We start from the raw sequence: 27,788 nt of genomic DNA, 5'->3' as shown, positions 1-27,788 counted from the left end.
ATGTTTATTCATAATATTGACTTCAAGTTTTGCATCTACAAAGATAACTTGTTGTATATCATTTTAAAATTTTCAACCAGGAATCAAGTTTATGGTATTAACAAGAATTTAATGAGTTAATTTTTAAAGTGTAATTAAGTAATTGGTGCATTTCCACAAATGACTAACTGACATTGTAAATCATGATATTATAAGCACAGTGATAACAACTGTAGTTAATGGATAAAAGAGTTTTGTGTGTGTTTTTATTACTTTGGGTATATGTGTGATCAAATCCAGATGTAGGTGGGTCCTCCCCCAACCATTCTGATTCTTTTGACAGAAAATTTAAACAAAGTGATATAAATGAGGGAGATATATATATATAAATCATGTTACTGGGAAGGAACTTTACTAATTAAATAAACTAATACAAACATTAAACCTTATTATTCACATTTATAACCAACTTTCATGGAATTCTGTAATTCACATGGATCACAAATATCACAGACTATGGCATGCCTCTGGCTAAAGTGAAATGGCTACTTTGTGTATGTGTTGTAGAAGTAATTACCCAACAGTTCTTCAGGTTAGGTCAACTTGAATTTAATATTTTTTTTGGTAATGCCATATCAGAAGATGGAGGTGTACCATATCAAACACAGTACACAGAGTTTGACACATCAGTGTACTGTGTGCACACTAGTGCAACCTGTGAGTCCCTGAGAAGTCGTGTGAACTCTTGAGTACCCGAGAAATTTTGGTACTTAGCCCACAAGCGCTACTGAGTATGAAACTTGGCGTATACAGAATGCCTCCTATATACAACTTGCTTTAATACTTCAAACCTGAAAAACAGGTATGAAGTTTTCACTTAAAAAAATTTAATAGTTATTTTTATTTTTCAGACAAACGTCAAGATGGTCATATGAGTAGACATGAAATGCCCCCATGGTTCAGACTGCAGGTAAATTGTTTTATTTTCACTGTTTGGGATTTTAGGGTTCAGTTTAAAAAATAATATAATATTAAAATAATACTGGTTTTGGAGCATAATACTTTTCCCAGTGTGCTGACTAATTAATTGAAGGCCAGATTTCACTCTGTCATTTGAAAAGGTTGTCAATTAGCCTTAAAATCAAAATGGAATGAATATGTTGGATGAGAATGATTAAAAAGAAAATTAAAATCCTCTCTCTCTTCCTTTGTAATGGTATACATGTTGACGTTGGGGTTCTACAATCACCTATGAGGTGATTGTAAGCTAACTATGAGGCCGATCAACAACAACAAACAAAACATTTATCTTTTATGTGGGAACATTTTCAATATCTAAATAGATATTTTCAATATCCAAGGCCAATGAAACTTTCTGATGATAGAGAGTATTTCCAATAAACTTGTTCGTGTTGGGTTTTAGATACATCACTGACTTACTCCATATTGCACTATTGTATGTTATGTCCATATAATTTATATGCATTTCTGGATCAGTTACTTGTTGTGTAGGCTGATAAACTCGGAATAACTCACAGAAGGAACTCTATGCCCTCCACAGTAGCGTAGCTACTCTTTTTCAGACACGGAGGCAAAGAACATGTTCGGGCCCCTACTTAATTAATTAAAATTGCAAAAAGAGGAGACAGCTGAAGACGCCAGATCCCTAAAGGGCCAGGCCCGGAGGCAATTGCCTTGCCTGCCTACATGGTAGCTAAGCCACTGACCCTCAACCTTAGATTGGCTAACTACAGCCTTGATTGAAGAGTCCTTTAGAAATTCCTGTAGTCATTGATGGGACCCAAACCCAGACCTCTCTAAATGAGTGGCAAGTGGCAAAACCGCTATGCTGTCGTGGAGGATCAATAAACCACTAAGAGTTTACATAGGTAAAGAGTTCTTTACCTATGTAAACTCTAGAAGGAAAGAGATGAATCAGATTGGTCCACTGAATATTGATGGCTCAACTGTTGATGATCCTGCTCAGGTGGCTAACAAACTAAATGAGTATTTTGCATCTACATTCACACATGTGGAGTTATTCAGAAGTGAGTTAAACTCTGGCAGTGAGCTAGATGATTTTGTAATAACTGAAAGGAAAGTGGAGGAGAAATTGTTGAAGATAAACATAAAAAAGGCACTTGGGGTGGATGGGATCTATCCAGTTATATTAAAGGAGGCAGCAAAGGAAGTAAGCAAACCCTTAGCCATAATTATGAGAGCTTCTTTGGACTCAGGGGATGTACCCATGGACTGGAGATGTGCAAATGTGATCCCAGTTCACAAAAGAGGATCAAAGGACAACACAAGTAATTATAGACCTGTTAGTTTAACTTCTTTTCCAGGAAAATTAATGCAGGCACTGGTTAAAAAAGCACTGCAGGATCATCTAGACAAGACTTCAGTTATAGCTCGGACACAGCATGGTTTTGTTAAGGGAATGTCTTGCCTGAACAATTTGATTGGATACTATGATGTGGTCACAAAGGAACTGGATGCAGGGAATAACTTTGATATCATATATTTGGATCTTAGAAAAGCTTTTGATACTGTTGCACATGGAAGACTGCTGAACAAACTGGAACAGTGTGGCACTGGAGGCAAATTGCTGCTATTTGAGAGTAGGAGTGTGCTATAGGCCTAATGACTCTGATGAGTATAATAAGAAACTGTTCGGAGAAATAGAGTGGGGCAGTAAATCAGAGAGTCTTATAATGGGGGATTTTAATTTCCCAGATATTGACTGGAATTTGGGGGCTGGTCACTCACACAGTAGCAAGGCTTTTGTGGATTTATTGGATGATTGTTTTCTACATCAGCATGTTCGGGAGGCAACTAGAGGGAGTAATACTCTTGATTTGATTATCAGTAGTGATTCTTCATGCATTACGAATCTGCAGATAAATGAACCACTTGGTGGCAGTGACCACAGTGTGCTGAAGTGGGAGTTACTCAAAGAGGTAACTACCATTAGGGGTAAAGGGAAGGGGTATTGCTTTCGTAAAGGCGACTACAATGGACTGAGACAGTATTTAAATTCTATACAGTGGGATCAACTGATGATATTGCCAACAGCAAATTCAAAATGGGAAGCATTCAAAGAACTTATCTTGGAAGCTACTAGGCTTTACATACCAACTAAGAAATATTGTTCAAGGTTTCGGCCTAAATGGATGTCAGATGAACTGATGACGCATATGGCAGAAAAGAAAAATGCATGGGATACATACAAATTAACACGTGACACAGACGCCTATGATAGATACAAGTTGATCTGTAACCAAGTTACAAAGGAGGTTAGGCAGGCGAAGGCAGATTACGAGAGATCCTTGGCAAGGGATGCGAAGAAAAACAGCAAAGAGTTCTTTACTTATGTAAACTCTAGAAGGAAGGGGATGAATCAGATTGGTCCACTTGAGATCGATGGGTCAACTGTTGATGACCCTGCTCAGGTAGCTAACAAACTAAATGAATATTTTGCATCAACATTCACACATGAGGAGTTATTCAGCGAGGGGAATGCCAGAGGTGTATTCAACTCTAGCAGTAAGCTAGAGAATCTTGTAATAACTGAGAGCAAAGTGGAGGAGAAATTGTTGAAGATAAACACAAGAAAGGCACCTGGGGTGGATGGGATCTATCCAGTTATATTAAAGGAGGCAGCAAAGGAAGTAAGCAAACCCTTAGCCATAATTATGAGAGCTTCCTTGGACTCAGGGGAGGTACCCATGGACTGGAGATGTGCAAATGTGACCCCAATTCACAAAGGGGGATCAAAGGCTGACACAAGTAATTATAGACCTGTGAGTTTAACTTCTGTTCCTGGAAAATTAATGGAGGCACTGGTTAAAGAAGCACTGCAGGATCATCTAGACAAGACTTCAGTTATAGCTAGGACACAGCATGGTTTTGTTAAGGGTAAGTCTTGCCTGACCAATTTGATTGGATACTATGATGCAGTCACAAAAGAACTGGATGCAGGGAATAACTTTGATATTATATACTTGGATCTTAGAAAGGCTTTTGATACTGTTGCACATGGAAGACTGCTGCACAAATTGGAGCAGTGTGGCATTGGAGGCAAACTGCTGCTATGGATAAAGGGGTGGTTGAGGGGGAGAAGACAGAGAGTAGTAATCAATGGACACTGCTCATCGTGGACTAATGTTATTAGTGGAGTCCCTCAGGGTTCAGTATTGGGTCCTTTATTGTTTTCTGTATTTATAAATGATATTGATGATGGTATATCAGGCTTAATGTCCAAGTTTGCAGACGATACGAAGGTTAGCAGGGTTGTCAAGGACACTACTGACACTATGCTGCTGCAACAGGATTTGGAAAGGTTGAGCAGATGGGCTTCGAGGTGGCAAATGAAGTTTAACATTGACAAATGTAAAGTACTACATATGGGAAACAGCAACCCCAGAGCAACGTATCAACTCTGTGGTACTACACTGACAGTGGTAGAGAATGAAAAGGACCTGGGGGTGGTTGTGCAGGCAGATATGAAGTTCTCTGAGCAGTGCAGACGGGCTGCAAGAGTAGCTCATGGTGTATTGTCAATGATATATAGGAATTTTTCTAGCAGGGATAAGGAGGTGATTATTCCCTTGTATAAGGCAATGGTCAGGCCACACCTAGAGTACTGTATACAGGCCTGGAGGCCTCATTTCAAGAAGGATGTAGAGCTGCTGGAACGAGTACAGAGAAGGGCAACTAGATTGGTGAATGGGACAAAGGGGTGCTCTTACGAAGAAAGGCTTAAGTTTTGCGAATTACAGTGTCTGGAAACCAGGCACCAGCGAGGTGATCTGATAGAGGTGTACAAAGCCTTGAATGGTTTGAGCATGCTCAATGCTGATGGGATTCTTCCTCTTGCTCAGAATAATCACCTGAGAGGGCATAAATTCAAATTGAGGAAAGACAGATGTAGGATAGATGTGCGGAAATTTGCCTTTAGCCAGCGGGTGGTGGGTAGGTGGAACAGACTTCCATCCCTTGTCGTGGAAGTTGATAGCCTAAATAAGTTTAAGGCTCAGCTGGACAGGTATTTCGAACGAACAGAGGGGTGAAGTGGAAGTGGTTATTTTTATTTATTTATGTTACTTTTTTTTTTTGGCTGATGCTGCATAAGCTTGCTTTCTTGCATCAAATGCCTCTACTAATGCTAATGCTAATGCTATGGATAAAGGGATGGTTGAGTGGGAGAAGACAGAGAGTGGTAATCAAAGGACACTGCTCATTGTGGACTAATGTTATTAGTGGAGTCCCTCAGGGTTCAGTGTTGGGTCCATTGTTGTTTGCTGTATTTATAAATGATACTGATGATGGTATATCAAGTTTAATGTCCAAGTTTGCAGGTGATACGAAGGTTGGCAGGGTGGTTAAGGACACTAATGACAGTACGCTGCTGCAACAGGATCTAGAAAAGTTGAGCAGTTAAGCTGAGAAATGGCAAATGAAGTTTAACATTGACAAATGTAAAGTACTACGTATTGGAAGCAGTAACCGCAGAGTAATGTATCAACTCTGTGGTACTACACTGAGAGTGGTAGAGAGGGTAATTGTGCAAACAGATACGAAGTTTTCTGAGCAGTGCAGATGGTCTGCAAGAGTAGCTCATGGTGTCTTGTCAATTATATACAGGAATGGTTCTAGCAGGGATTAGGAGGTGATTATCCCCTTGTATAAGGCAATGGTCAGGCCACACTTTGAGTGTCTGGAGGCCTCATTTTAAGAAGAATGTAGAGCTGTTGGAATGAGTACAGAGAAGGGCAACAAGATTAGTGAATGGAACAAAGGGTTGCTCTTACGAAGAAAGGCTTAAGTTTTGCAAATTATTGTGTCTGGAGACTAGGCACCTGCGAGGTGATCTGATTGAGGTGTATAAAGCCTTGAATGGTTTAAGCATGCTCAATGCTGATGGAATTCTTCCTCTTGTTCAGAATAATCAGCTGAGAGGGCATAAATTCAAATTGAGGAAAGACAGATGTAGGATAGATGTGTGGAAGTTTGCCCTTAGCCAGCGGGTAGTTGGTTAGTGGAACAGATTTCCATCCTTTGTTTTGGAAGTTGATACCCTAAATAAATTTAAGTCTTAGCTGGACAGGTATTTGGAATGAACAGAAGGGTGAAATGGGAGCGTTTTTTTTTTTTTTTTTTTATTTGGCTGATGCTGCATAAGCTTGCTTTCTTGCATCATATGCCTCTACTAATGCTAACCTCTACAATGAGAAACTATTGTTTAGTGAATTTAATCAGTTGGCAATCCTACTATAATTGCAGATCGGTTTCATTTTGACAAATAATTTTTCATTTAGTCTCAGTGGTTATGAACTATGAAATCGCTTAGTTTTTACTATTGTTTTTAAGTCTTTGTTGATCTAAGAACGAAGAGAGTTGAAGTGAACTTTGAACTATCAAAAGAAATATTTATTTTGCCCTGATGCTTGTTAAGGATAATTTAATATTTGTTAAAGAAAAACGAGAAGTGTGTCTTATAACTTGGTCTTATTAACAAGTCATAAGACCAAGTTTGTGTCTTATGACCAGTATTTTCTTGTTTCATTTTCCATCAAAGTTGGCATGTCTCAGTTGCAGAATCATACATTAACTAAGTAGCTAATGTATCATTCTGTAATAGTTATTGTACATGGTAATTCACTTGCTGGAATCCCCAGAATTTTCCTAAGATATCTTTTCCTGTTATTATGGTGAAATATGTTTACCCTTCACTGCAATCTTCAATCATATAAAAAACATAAATAAATTTTTAGAATCTTTTCTTCATTCCTTTTTTTTTCTTATTCTTAAACTTTTTACTCCACGTGAATCATGTTAGTCACAATCTCACTTGCACGTATTGTGTTAGTTAGTTGCAATTTGTGGATGCCATTAAAATATGGTTATAAATCTTTATTTGTCCTACCAAATATAAAATATAGGTATACATTGGTAAGTGACAAATTCCCATCACGGCAGAAAATGCCAGGGAATAATATGCATACTATCATGAAATTTATAAAGAAAAGAGAAGATCTTGGAAACAAACGCCTCTTGAAGTATTTCTGAAGACGACTCCTCCTCGTGCAACAAACCAATAATGAGTGCTGACCCAACAATGAGTGATCAACGAGTATGCATTTAGTCATCGTTGATGAAGAATAAAGATTCTTTTACATTTGTAAGTCATAAATAATTTCTTTAAATTATAATTTGCTTGATTTTACAGACTATATTTTAATTTCTTTGGATAAATCAATCATTTTTTAAACGTAAGCTAATTAGCTAAGTAATTTCATTGTTGAGACCCATAACTCCTGTTTTCAACATCGTGTCTATGGGAAATAAATTTCCACTTTACAGGTTTTCGCTTTACGAGCACGCACTAAGAACGAATTAACTTGTAAAGTCGGGAACTACCTGTAGTTACATTCCATGAGATCTTAAATTGGAAATCTGCAAATAAAATCTACATCCAGTAAAAAATGTTGACATGTTACACCCAACCATAACTTTGCCATTTTTTTACCACTGTAGTCTGACTACTTTTAGATAAAAAAATAAAGTGACTAGTGCCTAGCTGAAAAAAATTTTTTTTGGCTGCATTCTTTTTTATGGGGACACCTGCCCCTTATTTTACCTGGGGCAAAACTGTTATAAGGACTCCCCCATTATATGCAGGTAGGATCGTAGACGCCCGGGGGCAACATGTTTTACTAGCACCCCTGAAGCTTGGTGCCTGGGGGATATTCACCCCCTTGCTTTGCCCATGCAATCTTTATGAATTTATAAAAATTTATAAAAATATTGGTCTACGATTTGCATATATTTATTAATAAAATAATTTAAATAATACGATGAATATAACAAAACAAAAATATCAAAGAAGAAACCTACAAATATTCGTTTATATCTACAGAGAATTTAATTCTATATAAACTACAAAGAAAGTACATATAACTACAAAAAAATTAGAAAACCAGATAGTTTGTTTATATATCTAGTATAAAATCACAGAAACAAAATATTGTAAAATATGGTACTTTTAACATTATAACATAAACTAAAAATATGCAATGAAGGTGTATTATTTTAATTGAATTTTTCTCACTTTGAAGGACCTTTTCACAAGAAGCTACTATTACAGATAGGGTAAAAAAAATTCATAGCTCTATTTCTATATTTAGATAAGGTTCTATTAGACAATACTCATGAATGAATTGGAGAAGTTGTAAAGGGATTTTATATCCTGCAGAATTGATAAAACATGATTTTTTAAATATCTGTTGAAATATCAACAGATATTTGAAAAATTTTGTTTGTCCTCCAGTGGTTAGCACTTTGATGATATTATTATCGGCAAATTCTAAATGGGAAGCAAGATTCAAGGAATTAATCTTGAAAGCTACTAGACTTTCCGTAGCAATTAAGAAATACTCTTCAAGGTATAAGCTTAAATGGATGTCAGATGAGATGAACTGATGAGACTCGTGGCAGGGAAGAAGAATACATGGGATGCATATAAATTATTGGGTAACACAGAAACCTATGGTAGATATAAACTAGTGTGTAATCAAGTCACAAAGGTTAGTCAAGCGAGGGGAGATTATGAGACATCTTTGGGAAAGGATGCAAAGAAAAACAGCAAACACTTCTTATATAAATACTAGAAGGAAGATGAATGAGATTGGTCCGCTGAGTATTTTGCTTTTACATTCACCCAAGGAATTCGTTAAGAAGTGGATCCCAGAAAGCTAAAGAAACAGCAAAGGAAGTAAACAGACCCTTTGCCATGATTATGAGGGCAGCATCCATGGACCCAGAGGAGGTCACTACAGACTGGAGATGTACAAATGTATCCTCAATTCACAAAGGGGATCGAAAGGTAACATGAGTAATTACAGACCTGTTAGTTTAACTTTTGTTTCAGGGAAGATAATGGAGTTATGGTAAAAGAAGTAATGCAGGATCATCTAGACAAGGCTGCAATTATACTTCAGACATAGCATTGGTTTGTTAAGGGGAATTCTTGTCTGACCAATTTTATTGGAAGCTACAATGTAGTCACAAAGGAACCGGAGGTTAAAAATAATTTTGATATCATATGCTTGGATTTAGGAAAGCTTTTGATGCTGTTGCACGTAAAAGATTGCTGTACAAATTGGAGCAGTGTGGCATTAAGGGCAAGTTGCTGCCATGGATAAAGGGATGGTTGAGTAGAAGAAGACAGAGAGTGGTAATCAATGGACACTGCTCTTTGTGAACTAATGTTATTAGTGGAGTTCCCCAGGGTTTTATGTTGGGCTCATTGTTGATTTCTATATGTACTACACTCAGGTTAGTGGAAAATAAGAAAGACCTGGGGGTAATTGTGCAATCAGATACGAACTTCTCTGAGCAGTGCAGACAGACTGTGCCAGAACAGCTCATGGGGTTTTGTCATTGATATACAGAAATTTTGCTGGAGGAACAAGGAAGTGATTATCCCATTGTATAAGGCAATGGTCAAGCTACATCTTGAATACTCCATATAGGTCTGGTGGCCTTATTTTAGAAAGGCTGAAGAGCTATTGGAAAGAGTACAGAGGAGGGCAATGAGATTGGTGAGGTGAATAAAGGGGTCTTACCAAAAAAGGCTTCAGTTCTGCACATGGCAGCATCTTGAGACTAGGCACCTGTGAGGTGTTTAAAGCTTTGAATGGATTGAGCAAGCTCAATGCTGATGGGAGTTTTCATCTTGTTCTAACTACACGCATAAAGGGGTACAAATTGAAATTGAGGAAGCATGGTTGCAGAATAGATGTGTAGAAGTTTGCCTAGCCAGCAAGTGGTTGATTTATGGGATAAACTTATATCTGTTGTGGTGGCAGTTGAAAGCTTAAATAAATTCAAGAAAGAACTGGACAAAATATTGAAGGAAATTAATAGGTGAATTAGGAGGTGCCATATGTTTTTTTTTTTTTTTTTTTTGTTGGCTAAAGCTGTATAAGCTTGCTTTCTTGCATCATTTTCCACTCCTAATGCTAATTATCAATGCAATGTAGTTGCTTTTATTCCTTGGCCTGACATATGCCTAGGAGTTTTGAATTTTGTCTTAAACCTTTAATTTACTTCAATAACTGATAACTTTGTGCAATTCACTGGACAAGAGCTAGTTTACCTCCAATTTGAACACTCCTTCTTCCATTTTTTCAGTGAATTCTGAAGATGCATAAATTGAATTTTCAGATCTAGCTTTTCTTAATTTTTTTTTAAATATGGAGCACTGTGAATTCTTTTCATTTCAGAAAGCTAAATTGCTTAAGGTATCATTATTTTTGATACCACATTGTAATATGGAATTAGTTAAAATATGCTGAGATAAAAACCTAGAAACCATATTTTTAGGGATATATAATTAATTTTAATTTTATTAAAGAATCGTCGAAGACGAGCTGCATTAAAAAGAGAATCCAAAAAAGTGGATAACAGTCTTGTAAGTAAGAATTTCTTACTTTCTTTTATTTTTGAATGAATATATATAGTAGATTCAAAATTTCTGGAACTTGTATTAGTATAAATCTACTTTATACAAATTTCTGGTTATGCAAATACATACTGTAAAGGATAATGCAGTAGCTCAGAGGTAGATGCAGGTACATTGCGAGCCAGCAGAGGTCCACAACAAATAGCCTCACTGAGCCTGCATTTTCCTCTCTCTCTCTCTCTCTTTCTCTCTCTCTCTCTCTCTCTCTCTCTCTCTCTCTCTCTTTTTTTTTCTGTAACTTATGGCAGAACCTAAAGATGATATCCATCTTTGTCCAATCACATATAGATTTTTTTTTTTTTTTTTTTTTTGCAGTGTCCTCTTTTATATTTTGGAATGAAATATGTAAAAATTATGTATTTTTTTATTAATACAAGATTCATGATCAGTGGGTACCAATTTTTCTAATATGATTACAAACAGAGGGCCTTCCAAAAATGTTGGGAATGCATAGTGCAAGGCACTTTTGGTATAAAAATAGAATATCACCATTCCCTGTATTAGTTCAGTTCATATAGAACAATGCAATTGAAACCATGTTTACATTTTGTGTATGCAAATTTTGCCTTGTAAAAAGGCAATAAGAAACTACACAAATAAATCTGACACATTTTGTTACATTTATATGAGGTTTGTGTGCAAAAAAAAGCAAAGGAAAAAAATTACAGAATACGTTAAAAAAGTGTATTTTTCATATTTCAAGATTAAATATGCAAAATACAAGGAAATTGGAAGGCAAAATACAAGGAATATACAAGAAAATTGGTGAAAAACCATGAGCTCCACACAGTTTTGCCAAACTTGCATTAAACAGTTGAGGAAATGGAGGAGTAAGGGAAAGTGTCTTTTTCTATTACAGAGGCCTGGTGTGAAATGAGTAGCCTACAGATGATTGCTCTTTTTGCATATCTGAAGTGCAAAGCTATAACACTAAAAATAAACTGAACATCTTTTATCCAAATCTACCATTTCTATAAAACCCATCATCATAATGCTGCTCCACCTATACCTACACCCGTACAGCTTTATAATAATTCTGAATGTAATGTATATGGTAATGGTGACTGCACCATTGTAATATAAGTAAATCACTACATTTAATAAAAAATTAGCTAAATACATTTTTTAAAAAAGAGATTTTGGTTCTTCAAAAATCTGCAGAGGTATTGGGATCAAGACCCAAAACTAAAAGCCCCCTCCAACACTCTTTCTCTCTCTCTAGGGATTATTTTTTTGCTGAAGGTGTTTTGTTATCTTGGAGAAGGTTTTTTTACAGAGGCTAACTGCTTCGAGGATCAATACTAAATTGGTACAGACACTGAGGAGTTTTCTCAGAAATCACTTGACTTGATTATTGCAGCAATATTTTTGAATTAAAAACAGGCTTAGAAATTCCAGTATATGAACAACTTGAAGACTTGATTTCTTCAAAACCACCTGGAAATGTGTTCTTTGTAAGGGGAACATTTGTATTTCTATGACAGTTGCACATTTATTTCACAAAATGGACATGTACAAATGACATGTACATGCATATGACATTTTAGTAATCAGGTTACACTAAAATGTTATATTTCATATATGAATGGGACAACAGAGCATGAAGTCAGCATTTTACAAGGAAGCAATGGCACTAGCAGCAGCCTTGTACTGGATTCAGAAAGTATTGAATGCAAAAGTCTGGTGGATCTGATAAAAATGCATGGGATACATATAAATTCACAAGTGACATAGAAGCCTATGATAGATATAAGCTGGTCTGTAACAAAGTCACAAAGGAGGTTAGGCAGCAAAGGCAGATTATAATAAACCTTTGGCAAAGGATGCAAAGAAAAACAGCAAAGAGTTCTTTACTTATGAAAATTCTAGAAGGAAGTGGATGAATCAGATTGGTCCACTTGATATCAATGGTTCAACTGTTGATGATCCTGCTCAGGTAGCTAACAAACTAAATCAGTATTTTACATCTACATTCACACGTGAGGAGTTGTTCAGGGAGGGAAATGCCAGAGGTGAATTAAACTCTGGCAGTGAGCTAGATGATTTTGTAATAACTGAGAGCAAAGAAAGTGGAGGAGAAATTGTTGAAGATAAACACAAGAAAGGCACCTAAGGTGGGTAGGATCTATCCAGTTATATTAAAGGAGGCAGCAAAGGAAGTAAGCAAACACTTAGCCATAATTATGAGAGCTTCCTTGAACTCAGGGGATGTTCCCATGGACTGGAGATGTGCAAATGTGATCCCAATTCACAAAGGAGGATCAAAGGGTGACACAAGTAATTATAGACCTGTTAGTTTAACTTCTGTTCCAGGGAAATTAATGGAGGCACTGCAGGATCATCTAGACAAGACTTCAGTTATAGCTCGGACACAGCATGGGTTTGTTAAGGGGAAGTCTTGTCTGACCAATTTGATCGGATACTATGATGTGATCACAAAGGAACTGGATGCAAAGAATAATTTTGAGATCGTAATTTGGGTTTTTGATACTGTTGCATATGGAAGACTGCTGCACAAATTGGAGCAGTATGGCATTGGAGGCAAATTGCTGCTATGGATAAAAGGATGGTTGAATGGGAGAAGACAAAGAGATGGACTAATGTTATCATTGGAGTCCCCCAGGGTTCAGCATTGGGTCCATGTTGTTTTCTGTATTTATTCATGATATTGATGATGGTATATCAGACTTAATGTCCAAGTTTGCAGACAATACAAAGTTGGCAGAGTTGTTAATGAGACTAATGACAGTACGCTGCTGCAACAGGATCTAGAAAATTTGAGTAGATGGGCTGAGAGGTGGCAACTGAAGTTTAACATTGACAAATGTAAAGTACTGCATATTGGAAGCAGTAACCCCAGAGTAATGTATCAACTGTGTGGTATTACACTGACAGTGGTATAGAATGAAAAGGACCTGGGGTAATTGTGCAGGCAGATATGAAGTTTCCTGAGTAGTGAAGATGGTCTGCAAGAGTAGCTCATGGTGTCTTGTCAATGATATACAGGAATTTTTCTAGCAGAGATAAGGAGGTGATTATCCCCTTGTATAAGGCAATGGTCAGCCCATACCTTGAGGCCTCCAGACCTACGTACAGGTCTGGAGGTCTCATTTTAAGAATAATGTATAGCTGTTGGGACGAGTACAGAGAAGGGCAACAAGATTAGTGAATGGAACAAAGGGTTGCTCTTATGAAGGAAGGCTTAAGTTTTGCAAATTGCAGTGTCTGGAGACTAGGCACCTGCGAGGTGATCTGATTGAGGTGTATAAAGCCTTGAATGGTTTCAGCATGCTCAATGCTGATCAGATTCTTCCTCTTTCTCAGAATAATTGCCTAAGAGGGCATAAATTCAAATTGAGGAAAGACAGTTGTAGGATAGATGTACAGAAGTTTGCCTTTAGCAAGCGGGTGTTTGATTGCTGAAACAAATTTCCGTCTTCTGTTGTAGAAGTTGATAACTTAAATAGATTCAAAGCAGAACTAGACAAATATTTGGAGCGAGTGGATGGGTGAATGAGGGTTTTTTTTTTTTTTTTTGCCTGATGCTATATAAGCATGCTTTCTTGCATCTTGTGCCTTTACTAATGCTAAAAAAGTCCTGACACCTCCACTTCATAAAGTTGTTAAGAGGAAAAAGGATAAGGTTCTCATCCCCCCCTCCTATTTGGTTAACCATATTTAATAACCAACTGGTATTCAAATAACACCCCAACTTAGCACTGATCCTGGAAGCAGCTCTGCTCTGTAAAGACAACGTTTTCCAAGATAACAATACATCTTAAGCAAGAAGAGTGGCATTATAGCTCTCCAACATTAGGACATCCAGTGAAAATGTGTAATTCTGGTCCCGTCTCCCCAAAGATGCTTTGTGAGGTTAATAACAAAGAAAGGGAAGTACACCTCCAGACACTAGATGCCTGTTCCTCACCTGAACCTGACAGCCTCTTAGGGATTTCCTTACTGATAACACAAATACCTTTATCTTCAGTCTTTACCTCTGAATTTACTATTTTGCTATCACTTCATGTTAGTCAGTATATCAGTGTTCCCTACTTATTTCCACTGATGAGGGAGACAGAGCTCTCCATAAGATTTGGTTTTAATTAAAAGTAAACAAAACCAAGGCTTCTAAATTAATTATGAATCAATGCAGCTCATGCAGTGAGTATTAATGGGATGGTAGATTTTATTTCTTTCACTGTTCATCTCGGAGTGATAGGTCCTTAAATACACATTATTATTATTTATTATGCAACCAAACAAACCAGAGTGACATAAGCTCCAGGGCACCTCCGTAGCCAGGTGGGAAGGAGCAGCAGTGTGTACCACATGCTTCTTGATTAGACCGGGGTTCGAGCCCGTCACCACCAAATACGGAGGATGTGGAAAGGTCAGGGAATGACCACCGCATATTCTGGAGCAATATGGCCTTAGTTGCTAATGCTCCTAAAAAACCAAACAACAACAACATAAGCTCCAGTATGTCAGTGCAGGGTGTCCAACAGTAATAACAAATTCTGTTACAATTAATAAAATATGTTTGTTACTAATCTTCAGTGGATACGGTTTGTTACTAATATTCAGTATATATGGTTTGTTACTAATCTTCAATGCTCTCTTTCTAACTGTGTACACCTCCTAATGTCTCAGCTATCCATTCCAAGAAATAGTGCTGCAAGTCCTTTTAAGTAATTTAATAACATTGCTCTGAAAACTACTGACCTCCTTTTTTTGATACTAAAAGAAGTGACCATTCCAAATTTGTTTCAACATAGAAAGCAGTCTACTAAGCATTCTCTCTTCTTTAGTTTTGGGATGTTTAAGGTTGAACATTAACTAAAAAAGATTGAATATTTGGTGAGACAAGTGGATTTTGCATTGTGAAAATTAACTTCTTATAAAACTATTTTGGTAAGGTGATTTTTGGTCAGAGAAAAAAAAATGCTGCTGTTGGAACATCCAACATATTCGTCTGATCTCATCTCACATAAAATTATCTAATCTTTCACACTACTTAATAGTCTCAAAGTCGTCTATGGCAGCTTAGTTAGCATGATACATTATCATCTGCCACTCCTTTGGAGAGGTCTTCATTTTCTATCTCTTCCTGGAGGAATTATTTGGTCTCTTCTATCGGGGATGTAGTTAGCTAATCTCAGGCAGAGAGAGTGAGAGAGTGAGGTGGGGGGGAAGAAGCAGAATCGTAACCATGCCATGTCAGTATTCCCAAAAATGAAAACTTCCTTGAAAGAACTTAATTTTGAATCAGTTATGTCTCATTACTGAAGATTTAAAGTCAGAAGGAGAATACTTTGAATGTGACCACACCCACGAAAGGTTAGTGATAAAACATTTTTTGCAACAATAGTCCAGTTACATTATTGTCACTGTGTTATCACTCCTTTAGAAGAAAGTACACATAAATATCCCAAAATATTTATGATGTTTTCTGAGCAATGCAGACAGGCTGCCAGAGCAGGTCATGGGGTTTTGTCAATGATATACAGGAATTTTGCTAGCAGGGAAAAGGAGGTGATTGTTCCTCTGTATGAGGCAATGGTCAGGCCATGCCTTGAGTAATGCGTACAGGTCTGGAGGCCTCATTTTAGGAAGGATGTAGATTTTCTTGAGTGTGTACAGAGAAGGGCAACAAGGTTGGTGCCAAGGTTGAGCATGCTGAATTCTGATGGGATTCTTCCACTTGTTCAGATTACGAACCTAAGGGGGCATAAATTCAAATTGAGGAAAGACAGCTGTAGAATAGATGTGCAGAAATTTGCCTTTAGCCAGCGTGTGGTTAATTGCTGGAACAAACTTCCATCTGTCGTTGTGGAAGTTGATAAGTTAATAAATTTAAGGAGGTACTGGACAAACATTTAGAGGGAATGGTTGTGTGATTTTTTTTTTTTTTTTGGCTGATGCTACATAAGCTTATATGCTTGCTTTCTTGCATCACATGCCACGATTACTACTACTGCTATATCTCAGTTAATACTGAAACCATTCAGTCAAAATTAGAAATATGATTTGATATAAACTGTATTCTGTACATAATTTCTACTTTGCATTTTTGAATTGAAATACAGGTAATAGCATTAAATTACAATAAACATTTAAGAACAAAGAAGGACACTGATTTTTTAATTTTTCTTATTTTACAGAAAACAATGAAAACTGTAATAGATACAGAAAAAGCTGTGTCTACAAATGAAACAAAAGAGAACACTGAAAATATGGTCCTCGAAACGCAAAAAAAGAATCAGCAGTTGTCCTTAGCCAAATTACAAGAATTTATAGATTTTTCATTACCACATGATCAGCATGAATCCAGATATCATCTGTCATCTCATGATCCTTTTTCTATGCCACTGAGTTCGGATTTACAACAAAAAACTGTCAATTCTGTCTCACCTAAAGGTCATCAATATGAGATCAGACCTGTAGTAGCCCATGCATGGTTACAGAAAAATCCTCAGGTATCCCCACCAAAATTACAAGGACTTAGAGATTTTTCATTACCATATGATCAGCAAGAAACCAAACATCACCTATCATCTTATGATCCATTTTCTGTGCCATTGAGTTCAGATTTACAACATAAAACAATGAATTATATCTTGCCTAAAGATTATCAGTATGAAACTGGGTCTGTAATTGATCTTGGATGGTTACAGAAGAACCCTCAAAAGTTGTCCCCACCAAAATTACAAGAAATTCGAGATTTTTTATTACCATATGATCAGCACGAAACCAGATATCACCTGTCATCTCATGATCCCTTTTCTGTGCCATTCAGTTCAGATTTACAGCGAAAAACTATTGATTTCATCTCATCTAAAGGTCATCACCACCATGAAACTAAACCTGTAGTTGACCTTGCACGGTTACAGAAGAATCCTCAACAGGTATCCCCAACCAAATTACAAAAACTTCGAGATTTTTCATCACCGTATGATCAGCAAGAAACCAAACATCACCTATCATCTTATGATCCATTTTCTGTGCCACTGAGTTCAGATTTACAACATAAAATAGTGAATTATATCTTACCTAAAGGTCACAAAACTGCACCTATAAATCAAAATAATGATGATATAGAAGAAATGGCAATTCCAGAGAATAAAGATGCATTGTCTCAGCAAGGATCTTTTGAGAGCGATTCCTACATGCCTGTAGATATTTATAAAAGTGAAAAGACTTATCCTGAAAGATACATCCCATATCCCAACTTAATAAAACAGCCTAATTATGATCATTGGTTTATTGAATATGGGCCTGATTTTGGGTATAATGATTATGAGTACATGGACTTTGGAAGTCGAGATAATATCTATGAGGTAGATAGTAGTTATTACTTTGCCGAGCCATTGTATTATTATAATACACAATATGATAATATATATGATAACATACGTGATCGTGACTATGGCTATGATTACACGAATCACAAAGATCGATACCATTTTGGTGAAAGTTATGTATATGGAGACTATGATGATAAAGACCTTATTAGTTATGATACATACCAATATTTTACTCCAGAAGACTATTACTATCAGCAGCTAAACAGGGCTCATCCAAGATATCACATCTCTTACTCTGATAATGATTATTACTTTTATGATAAAAGTATTGGTAATGATTATTTGCATGATGGGATCTATGATGATGCTGCATCTATTGACATTTTTGATGAAAAACATTTTGAAGATAAAACTATCACTGATTCGTATCAGGAAAAGCTCACCACTCCAAATATTACTAGTGTAATCTTAAAAGATTCTGAGGAGGGTGATTTTGCAGTTGAAGCTAACAAGCCTGAGGAAGAACTACATACAAAATCTAAAACAGATCTGCAACATGTAAGTCTGCTTAATAATTTTAGTTTTAGTTTTAAAGCTCAGTCTTATTAAACAGTATTTATTAGTAATGGGGTAAATAACATTCCTCATGTTTAATTTTTAGTATGGTGGGGTAAATAACATTGCTAATTTTTTTAGTTCCTGTTTTTTTTTTTTCTTTGAATTTTAAATGTTGTTATTGGTAAAATCTATTGGAAGATGACTAGAAAATTGCTTTAATTTGAAAAATGTAATCTGTTTTCAACTTATGTCTTAGAAACACTTTTTGGTATCTACCGTGATAGATACCGATTTTCAGCCATCAAGGCTTGGGCTTATGAAGTCTCTGATGTGAGCATAAGCTCACATCAGAGACTTCATAAGCTCCCCCCAGTCCACAATACAAGAAACTAAATATATTTATGGCTTCCATAGTCAGTTTTTTTTTTTTATCATAAACAAAAATCAACATGATGCAGCTGCTTACAAATGTTATTAATTTAATTTATTTTTTGGCTTGTCAACAGCATCATGGGTACAATAAAAATAAAATAGTTACAGCTACAGTAGTAAGTTAAAAAAAATGTTTTTTTTCATTTCATCTCAGTCTATTGGTTAATTTTTTTGGAATACATAAATTTGTTTTTCATGTATGGGCTCTGTGGGGGGGGGAAATAAATACATGTACAGTATTTACATTTTCCAAGGTTGTTTCAAATAATAAATCCATTAACATGCAAACTGATTTAAAATCTTTCAGTACATGTTGCTGTCTGTTACATTTGTTTCCAACTAATATTACATATAGTTTTAATTGATGACAGCAGAATATTTTAATAGCAAATACAGTCAGTCCTCATACAACATGCATTTACACTACACAAATTCGATCATACACGATTTATAAATAGGGGAACGATAAATTGATGTCACATATAACACAAACCGAATTTGCTTATGCACAATTCGACTTTGCTTTTACAAGAAATGGCAGTTGAAGATGGTGGAATCATAACAGCTGAATGCAACACGTGCTGCTTTGTGTGTATAAAATGTGCCTTCTCATTTTTGTTCTTTTTATACTGTAATTGTGCTTTATTCTCTAAAAATGAGTAAAATACTTGAAAACGGTGTGAAAAGGAAGTGTGCTGGTGAAGATACTGCAGATTCAGAGAGAAAAAGAAAAGTGGCTAAGGTAAAGAAAGCTGACTCAGAACTACAACTTGCTGGACAAACTGGCTTGCTGCTACTGCAGTTTCTCCCTGCATTCTTGGTAAACAGACGGTGCATGTTATTGGTAGTGGCAGTAGAAGTTGAGAACGATATACTGATTGACATGTCAGCGTGACAGACGAAGTTAGGAAACCTTATTTCCTAACTTAACCTTTAAGGTTAGGTTAGGAAATAATATAGCCTAACTGCTGAGAACAATTAGAAAGAATGCAGAGAAAAATAAAAGCAACTTTTATAGCAGGAACAATTCAAAGTGTAACAAAAGACATTAGATCAAGACAAAGAATTGAAAGAGATGGAACATCTGTTATCTGTTTGTTTAGAAGACCAAACAAAGAAAAGATCAGGAACAGGTTTGCTTACCATAAAAGTAAAAGCATTAGCAATATTTTATTACATAAAAATCGTAATAAAATACGTATTTTATTACGATTGTTTATATTGTGTTTGGTTACAAATATGTGTTCAATCTTGGATGGTCAGCACCTAATCCTATTTTTCCCATAAGGCCTGTTATTTATGTTGCACAATTTTGCATTGCATGAGTGTTTCTGAGAACTCAATTACTGTGTTATATAAGGACTGACTGTAGCTTTGAAAATCAGTGAAGGAGACTGCACCTGTAGGACACCATTGTCTGATCGGATTAAAGGTCAATTTTTAAATAAAAGATTTAGCACTGGTCCATCATAATAAGACAAGCTCCTTGGACAAAAATGAATCATGACTCATTTTATATTCAGCACCCAAACATCAGGAAAATCCTTTCTTTTGGTCGAGGATGTGCATACAAGCAATAGCTTCAATTTGATGCATTTGAATCCATTATCAACCTGACCCACCCTTTGAATCCTGAAGCGAGCATTTTGAAAGTTCCTTATGGTCTTTGAATGTGCTCATGAGCTTTTAGATTCTTAATAAAGGGAAAAATGTTTTTTTTGTGGCTACCTGCTCAATAGATGACAGGACAAACCAGTTTATCTTCTGACGTGTACACGTGCAGACAGACATGACCATTTTTTAATTTTAATACTCCTGTTTTATACGTCTGTAGATACATAATTTCAATGACATTTGTCATCTCTTCCAAAGGCAAGAGTATGATGAATGCAATTATTTAAACAAATATTTTTCTTTTTTTATTTAGATTTTAGATCCAATTGATGTTGGCAGTGGTGCAGTACCTGAGGAGACATCAGAAACAGACATAAAATAAGAAGTGTGAATCTACACTTGAGTTAATTCCCCGACCCCACCCATTCCCCCTATCAGTTTCAGAAAATATAGTTTCTTCTATTTTTAAAATTGTATACTAAGAAATGTAAATGAATTACTATTATTTGATAACGAAAAGTAGAAGTAAAGATCAGAGGCTAAAATATCCTATAGCTCATTTTTGTTCCCTAAATTATGTTAATTTATGATGCTGATGAGCTGGTTACATTGTACATATAAATTGACTCAATACTGCTTTATTAAAGAGTGTTAAGTAATGAAATTATTTTCCAAAGTTGCAGTCAATCTTGAGACCAATATTCCCTTGAAATGAATCATGGGAAACATCATTTTTGAGTACCTTTACTACTAGATTTTTTATGTGCACTTTTAATCCTCCAGTGAATATGCTCATATATACCCATTAAAATATTAATACAATATGCTATCCAATCAAAACATTATGACCAGCTACCTACTAGTGAGCACGTCTTCCTCTTGCCACTAGAACCATCACCTCTCGGCAAAGAATGGACTCTATAAGGCCTCTGAATCATTGCAGGAGGTATGTTGTACCATGCTGCCAGGATCCTGTTGCATCCTGTAGATCTGTGAATGTCTGTGGTGGAAGATCCAAATGCTGGATCTGTTGATCCATGTAATCCCAGATACGAATCCCATGTTCTATGGCAGGGGTGGGCAACCTTCAGCCTGTGAACATGCATAATCCAGCCCGCTGTTTATTATATATATTTTTGAATTAATGGAATTTCTGACGTAAATTTAGAAAATGCTCTGAATGCTCTGCACATTGCTATGACAAATATCGATCCAGATAATTGATTTACTGATAAAAAATAAACAATATCAAATCTCATTAAATATTATAAAAATAAAATAACGCAATTTTTGTTACTATAATTGCATTTTTTGTAATTTTATCTTGAATTTGTATTTTGTTTTTCTTATTAGTAAAATTATATGTATATATAAATATTAACAATAAATAACAAAACTGTTTATGACAATTTTTTCATTATACACCATTTTAATAATCCTAAAAATCGTGAAAAGCTAAGAAATTTTGTGTTCAGTGAACCACTTTTGAACAGGCAATGTGGAAGGGTGCGTTATCTTGCTGGAAAACACCTGTGCCATCCAGGAACACTCACCATGAATGGGTATACCTGTTCAGTCATAGGTAGTTTTTAGCATTCAGAGTGCAATCTAGAGGCACAAGGGCTCTAAGAGATTACCAGGAAACCATCACCTATACCAAAACACTGCTGTCACCTGCTTGTTTTTGTTGGATCAGAACGTCAGAGTGATTCCCCTCTACAGTTTGTCACTGTACCCTCTCATCTACTGCCCACATGGCATAGCAGAAAATGATTCATCAAAAAAGGAAACTCTTTTCCAGTCATGCTGCCAGGAATGGCTACATGAAAAATATCACTGATCTAATGACACCATTCAAATGCAAACTTCGGGTGTTGTTGGCAATGGGTACCTTGACCAGATCCCTACTCTGGAGGAGAGTTTGTTGGGATCATGGCCTTGGAAATACTGCTGATCATCCCCTCATTAAAGTTCAGATGCTAGTCATTCCACCATTTTCTATGAATAAGCTTGCACAAGGCATTGTAGTTAGTCTACATTCACCACATCCATTGATGGGGTGTGGGCACCCACCATTGGCCCAGCAACTGCTGCTTTGTCCACTCTTGGAACACTTTAACTACAGAACTCTGTGAATGGCCCACAAGATTTGCAGTTTCTGTAATACTGCTGCTCTTCAACCAATACCTGACAATTATTCCTTTTTTGAAGTCTCTCCCTTGATCCCTTGCCCACATCAATCAACCACTTTGTATGGACTGCATGCTACTAACCTGCAATATGCCAATTACTTGTTACCACCACAATGTGTGTGCCAAAAGGAAGAGAAGAACAGCTGATTGCTAAAACAAGGATGACCATAATGTTTAGACTGGACGGTGTATTAAAATTGTCACTATGAATTTTAATGTGCCCAACAGCCTTTTTAGCTTATCTACTTTATTTTTTAATCAGAAAAGTGTGTATATATATATATATATTTGTAAAAAAAAAAAAAAAAACAATCCATGTTGGTGTACAATATTCACCTTCCCCAAAACATGTTAATTTGTTCATAGTTTTGGTTTCTGTTCTGTAAGATTGTTTGATGGAAGTGAAGTGTTCAGGAAGTAATTCTTTAATAACAAGACTGCTGTTTCTAAAGATATTGTCTTATTATTCAATAAGATTGTCACAATAAAATTTCTTGCCTTTTCCCCCTCAAAAATATTGAGTGCTAGATGCACCACTCTTGATATTTTTGATGGACCTAATGCAAGATTAATGAATCAGCTGTCAACATATAAAACAGTACATCTATTGACAGTGGATGGGAATATGGTTCTAAAAGTTTATATTGACAGTATGGTTTAATTTAAAATCTGAACTTAACCTTCAATATCTTGAATGAAAGTATAGTATTATTTATCTGTGAATTATTTCAAGGTCTGTAAAATTTAGGTGCTTTCCTAAACTGTCTATACTAAGGATGTAAGAATAAAACTAAAACCTGCTATTTTTACTTTTGAGAGGTGTGCCAAAAAGAAATATTTAACTTAGTTAAAACTATGCTTATCCCATTATCATGCACATGGATAGTGACAACTCAGCACCACTATTGCCATAAAAAAATAAAATCAAAATACCTAGGAAAAAGCTAACTTTTCTCTCGTAACTGTGTTTTACAGGCTAGCATTAGTTGAGGCATATAATGCAAGAAGGAAAGCTTATACAGCATCAGCCAAAAAAAACCTCTTCCCATTTTACCCATCCAGTCATCCAAATGTTTGTCTAGTTCTGCCTTGAATTTATTTTAAGCTATCAACTTCCACAACAACAGATGGAAGTCTATTCCAGCAATCAACTACCCATTGGCTAAAGGCAAACTCCTGCACATCTATTCTACAACTGTCTTTCCTCAATTTGTATCTGTGCCTCCTCTACCTACTAGTGGGCAGACATGTGCACTAGTAGGTAGCTGGTCAGAACTTTTAAATGCAAGCAATTTATATCAGATTCTTAGTCTGAGCAAGCAGAAATATCCCAAGGCCTTATACACCTCAATCAGATCACCTTGCAGGTGCCTGGTCTCCAGATACTGCAACTTGCAGAACTTAGGTCTGTCTTTTTTCATAAGCGCACCCCTTTGTTCCTCTCACCAATCTTGTTGCCCATCTCTGTACTTGTTCTAGCAATTCCACATCTTTCCTAAAATGAGGCCTCCAGACCTGTATGCTGTATTCAAGGTGTGGCCTGACCATTGCCTTATATAAAGGGATAATCACCTCCTTATCCCTGTTAGCAAAATTCCTATATATCATTGACAAAACTCCATGACCTGCTCTGGCAGCTCGTCTGAACTGCTTGGAGAACTTCATATTGGACTGCACAATTACCGCCAATTCTTTTGCATTCTGCACCTTCCTAAGTGTAGTACCACAGAGTTGGTACGTTTTTCTTGGGTTACTGTTACCCATATGCAGTACTTTGCACTTGTCAATATTAAACTTCAGCTGCCACTTCTCAGCCCATCTGCCTAACTTTTCTAGATCCTGTTGCAGTAGCATACTGTTTTTAGTGTCATTAACAACCCTGACAACCTTTGTATCATCTGCAGACTTGGACAGTAAACTTGATATACCTTCATCGATGTCATTGATAAATACACAAAAGAACAATGGACCCAGCACCAAAACCTTGGGGACTCCACTCATAACATTTGTCCACATAGAGCAGTGTCCATTTATTACGACTCTCTGCCATCTCCCACTCAACCGTCCCTTTATCCATTGCAGCAACTTGCACTTAATGCCATACCACTCCAATTTGCACAGCAGTCTTCCATGTGCAACAGTATCAAAAGATTTCCTGAAATCCAAGTATATGATATCAAAATTATTTTTAGCATCCAGTTCCTTTGTGACCACATTATAGTATCCAGTCAAATTAGTTAGACAAGACCCTTAACAAATCCATGCTGTGTGTGAACTATTGCTGCTGTCTTGTCTAGGTGATTGTGTATCACCTCTTTAAGTAGTGACTCCATTATTTTCCCTGGAACAGAAGTTAAAACTCCCTTTGTGAATTGGGTATACATTTCCACATCTCCAGTCCATGGGGATCTCCCCTGACTCTAAGGATGCTCTCATAATTATGGCTAAGGGTTTGCTTACTTCCCTTGCTCCTTCATTATAACTGGATAGATTCCAGGTGCCTTTTTTTTATGTTTAACTTCAACAATTTCTCCTCCACTGTAATCTCAGTTATCACAAAATCACTTAGCTCCCTGTTAGAGTTTGATAAACTCTAACAGGGAGCTTTGTTAGCTACCTGAGCAGGACCATCAACAGTTGAACCATCGATATCAAGTGGTCTAATCTGATTCATCCCCTTCCTTCTAGAGTTTACGTAAGTAAAGAACTCTTTGCTGTTTTTCTTTGCGTCCTTTGCCAAAGATTTCTCGTAATCTGCCTTCGCCTGCCTAACCTCCTTTGTGACTTGGTTACAGACTAGCTTATATCTGTTGTAGGCTTCTGTGTCACCTGAAAATTTATATGCATCCCATGTGTTTTTCTTCTCTGCCACGAGCCTCATTAATTCATCCAACGATCATTTAGGCCTGAACCTTGAACAGTATTTCTTAGTTGGTATGAAAAGCCTAGTAGCTTCCAAGATTAAGTCCCAGAAGGCTTCTCATTTTGAATTCACTTGGTAACGTCATCAGTTTATTGCACTCAATAGAATTTAAAAACTGTCTAAGACCTCTGTAGTCACCTTTACGAAAATAAAAACCCTTCCCGTTACCCTTGATCGTAGTTACATCTTTAAGTAAATCCCACATCAGTACGCTGTGATGACTGTCACCTAGTGTTTCCTTTATCTGCAAATTCCTAATACATGCAGCGTGCATGTGACCAATCCACAAGTTCCAGTCAATATCTGGAAAGTAAAAATCCCCCATTAATGCCATACCACTCCAATTTGCACAGCAGTCTTCCATGTGCAACAGCCCCCATTACAGGACATTCTGATTTACTGGTCCAGTCTGGTCATTGTACTCATCAGCATCATTAGGCCTACAACATACTCCTACTCTCATTTTTCCTTTCCCAGTGTTTATGTCACACCAAACAGACTCAACATTGCACTGTCCACTAACATCAGTCTCCTGTTCCTTAGATTTTATGTTTCTTAACTAACAGCATAACCCCTCCTCCCTTCCTACCCGTCTGTCCTTTCTGTACACATTGTACTCCCCAGATTCCAATTCTGCTCTGCTTATATCTGTGTGGCACCATGTCTCTGATATCCCAACAATATCTGCCTTTGATGTCTTGATCAGCACTTCAAATTCATAAATTTTATTTACTGTACTTCTGGCATTAGTGTACATGCAAGTATACATGCGCTTGTTCTTACTCTTAGTTACCCTAACACACCCATGTATTTACTTGTTCCATGATGACTCCCAGCAGCTCTTGAAATTCCCAGCAACTTGCTCTCTAGGCTGCTGCTCATTACAATAGAAGCAGTGCAAGAATCACTTTCGCTTCTGCCTGCAGCTACCGTTAATCTTTTAGTTCCTGATTCCCCCAAACTAGCAGTTTTCTTGCACTCTTTCTATTTAAGTGTATCCCATCCCTATAGAAGTAGTCTCTCCTGTTAGCAAGCACAGACCACATGGAAAAAAATTCGACCTCGTGATCCCTGCACAATCTCTCCAGGGCCGAATTGATTGACAATGCTCTCATCATATACTCCCTCCTATCGTGTCTGGGCAGAATTGCAAACACTTTCAAATTTAATCCTAACTCGCAATTTCTTTTCAGTGTTGACCTGTACTTGTTAAGTAAATCTGGAGATCTCTTACCCTTAAGGTCATTAGTGCCAACGTGTACAACAATATCACCTTTTGTGCCCTTAAAAGATGATATCTGCTTTACGTCATCAACTTTTGCCCCTGGCAGATATACCCTGGTCCTGTTCCACCTATCCTTTTTGCATACTATATTCCCTGTCTCCCTGACAATAGAGTCACCGACAATAACTAGTTCCTGTGGGACCAGTGCACTCGGCCTTGGATATTGCCGCTGTGTTGTCTGATGCAGAGGAGTATGCTCTGGCATTGAGTTGGGCAACTGAGAGCTTGATGGGCCCCTCATATTAATTTCTTCGAGAGCATTTACCCTAGACCTCAAACTCTCATAGACACCCATCAGAATGATGAGTTGGTGCCTAATTTCTTCAGAGTCTCTGCGCCTAGCTCACATAAAGACATCCTCTTTGGCTAGATCATGTCCTGTTCTAGATAGGTCTGCAAACATTTCATGCATTGTTTTAGACTGTGATGCATAGGAGAATCGTCCCCTTCGATTCTCCCATGAGCCACAGCACTCTGGCTATTCTGTGAACACCGCTTTGCTGCTCTAGTCTGGGTCATGATTCCATTTTAGTATAATTTAATTAACAATGAAATTTAATAAGATTAATAAATTTTATTGATAATACTATACTAACAGATTTCTAATACATTGCTACGTATTTCACTATCTAGTTTTATATCAAACCTTACTTAAGGTATTCCGTAGTTGTTGTTTGGGTTTTTATGGTGCAAAAGCTGCTTTGGCTTTATTTCGCCTGTTCAAGTTTTGTAATTTATATTTAATGTTGTTACTGATGTTGGTATATTAGATACGGCCGGTAAGGTTTATTAGACTGAGGTGCGTAAAAAATTTCATTTATATCTGATTTTTCTCCCAAAATGAGTTTAAAGCTTAATGGTTCATTTGCATGCTATTTGAAAGCTGATTGGCAGGCAATTTAGTAACATGGACATTCTATGATGATGTGCTTCACTATTAGCATGGTCTGACACTGAGGGCATTGTGGAGGAT

At 36.8% G+C, this 27,788-nt stretch overlaps 1 protein-coding gene across 1 annotated transcript; it reads left to right on the top strand.

The window, feature by feature from the left end:
- Nucleotides 1–500: 500 nt before the first annotated feature.
- On the top strand, nt 501–20,824 carry LOC150079929 (uncharacterized). Its single transcript, XM_090383277.1, has 5 exons — nt 501–696; nt 891–949; nt 10,400–10,456; nt 16,669–18,369; nt 20,729–20,824. The coding sequence occupies exons 1-5, from the start codon at nt 501–503 to the stop codon at nt 20,795–20,797; spliced, it is 2,082 nt and encodes a 693-aa protein (XP_090239403.1). The 3' UTR covers nt 20,798–20,824.
- The last annotated feature ends 6,964 nt before the right edge of the window (nt 20,825–27,788 follow it).

The sequence above is a fragment of the Mastigoproctus giganteus genome, chromosome 10 (genome assembly GCF_048544385.1).
Source record: "Mastigoproctus giganteus isolate SK-2022 chromosome 10, ASM4854438v1, whole genome shotgun sequence".
Classification (NCBI taxonomy): Eukaryota; Metazoa; Arthropoda; class Arachnida; order Uropygi; family Thelyphonidae; genus Mastigoproctus; species Mastigoproctus giganteus.
This window is presented reverse-complemented; position numbering and strand designations above follow the sequence as displayed.

Excerpts from the sequence above, each read along its gene's own strand:
- LOC150079929 (XM_090383277.1), top strand. The coding sequence starts at position 501 with ATGCCTCTGGCTAAAGTGAAATGGCTACTTTGTGTATGTGTTGTAGAA. Across the intron at positions 10,457-16,668 it reads AAAAAGTGGATAACAGTCTT|AAAACAATGAAAACTGTAAT; the intron begins GTAAGTAAGAAT and ends CTTATTTTACAG. Across the intron at positions 18,370-20,728 it reads CTAAAACAGATCTGCAACAT|ATTTTAGATCCAATTGATGT; the intron begins GTAAGTCTGCTT and ends TTTTTTATTTAG.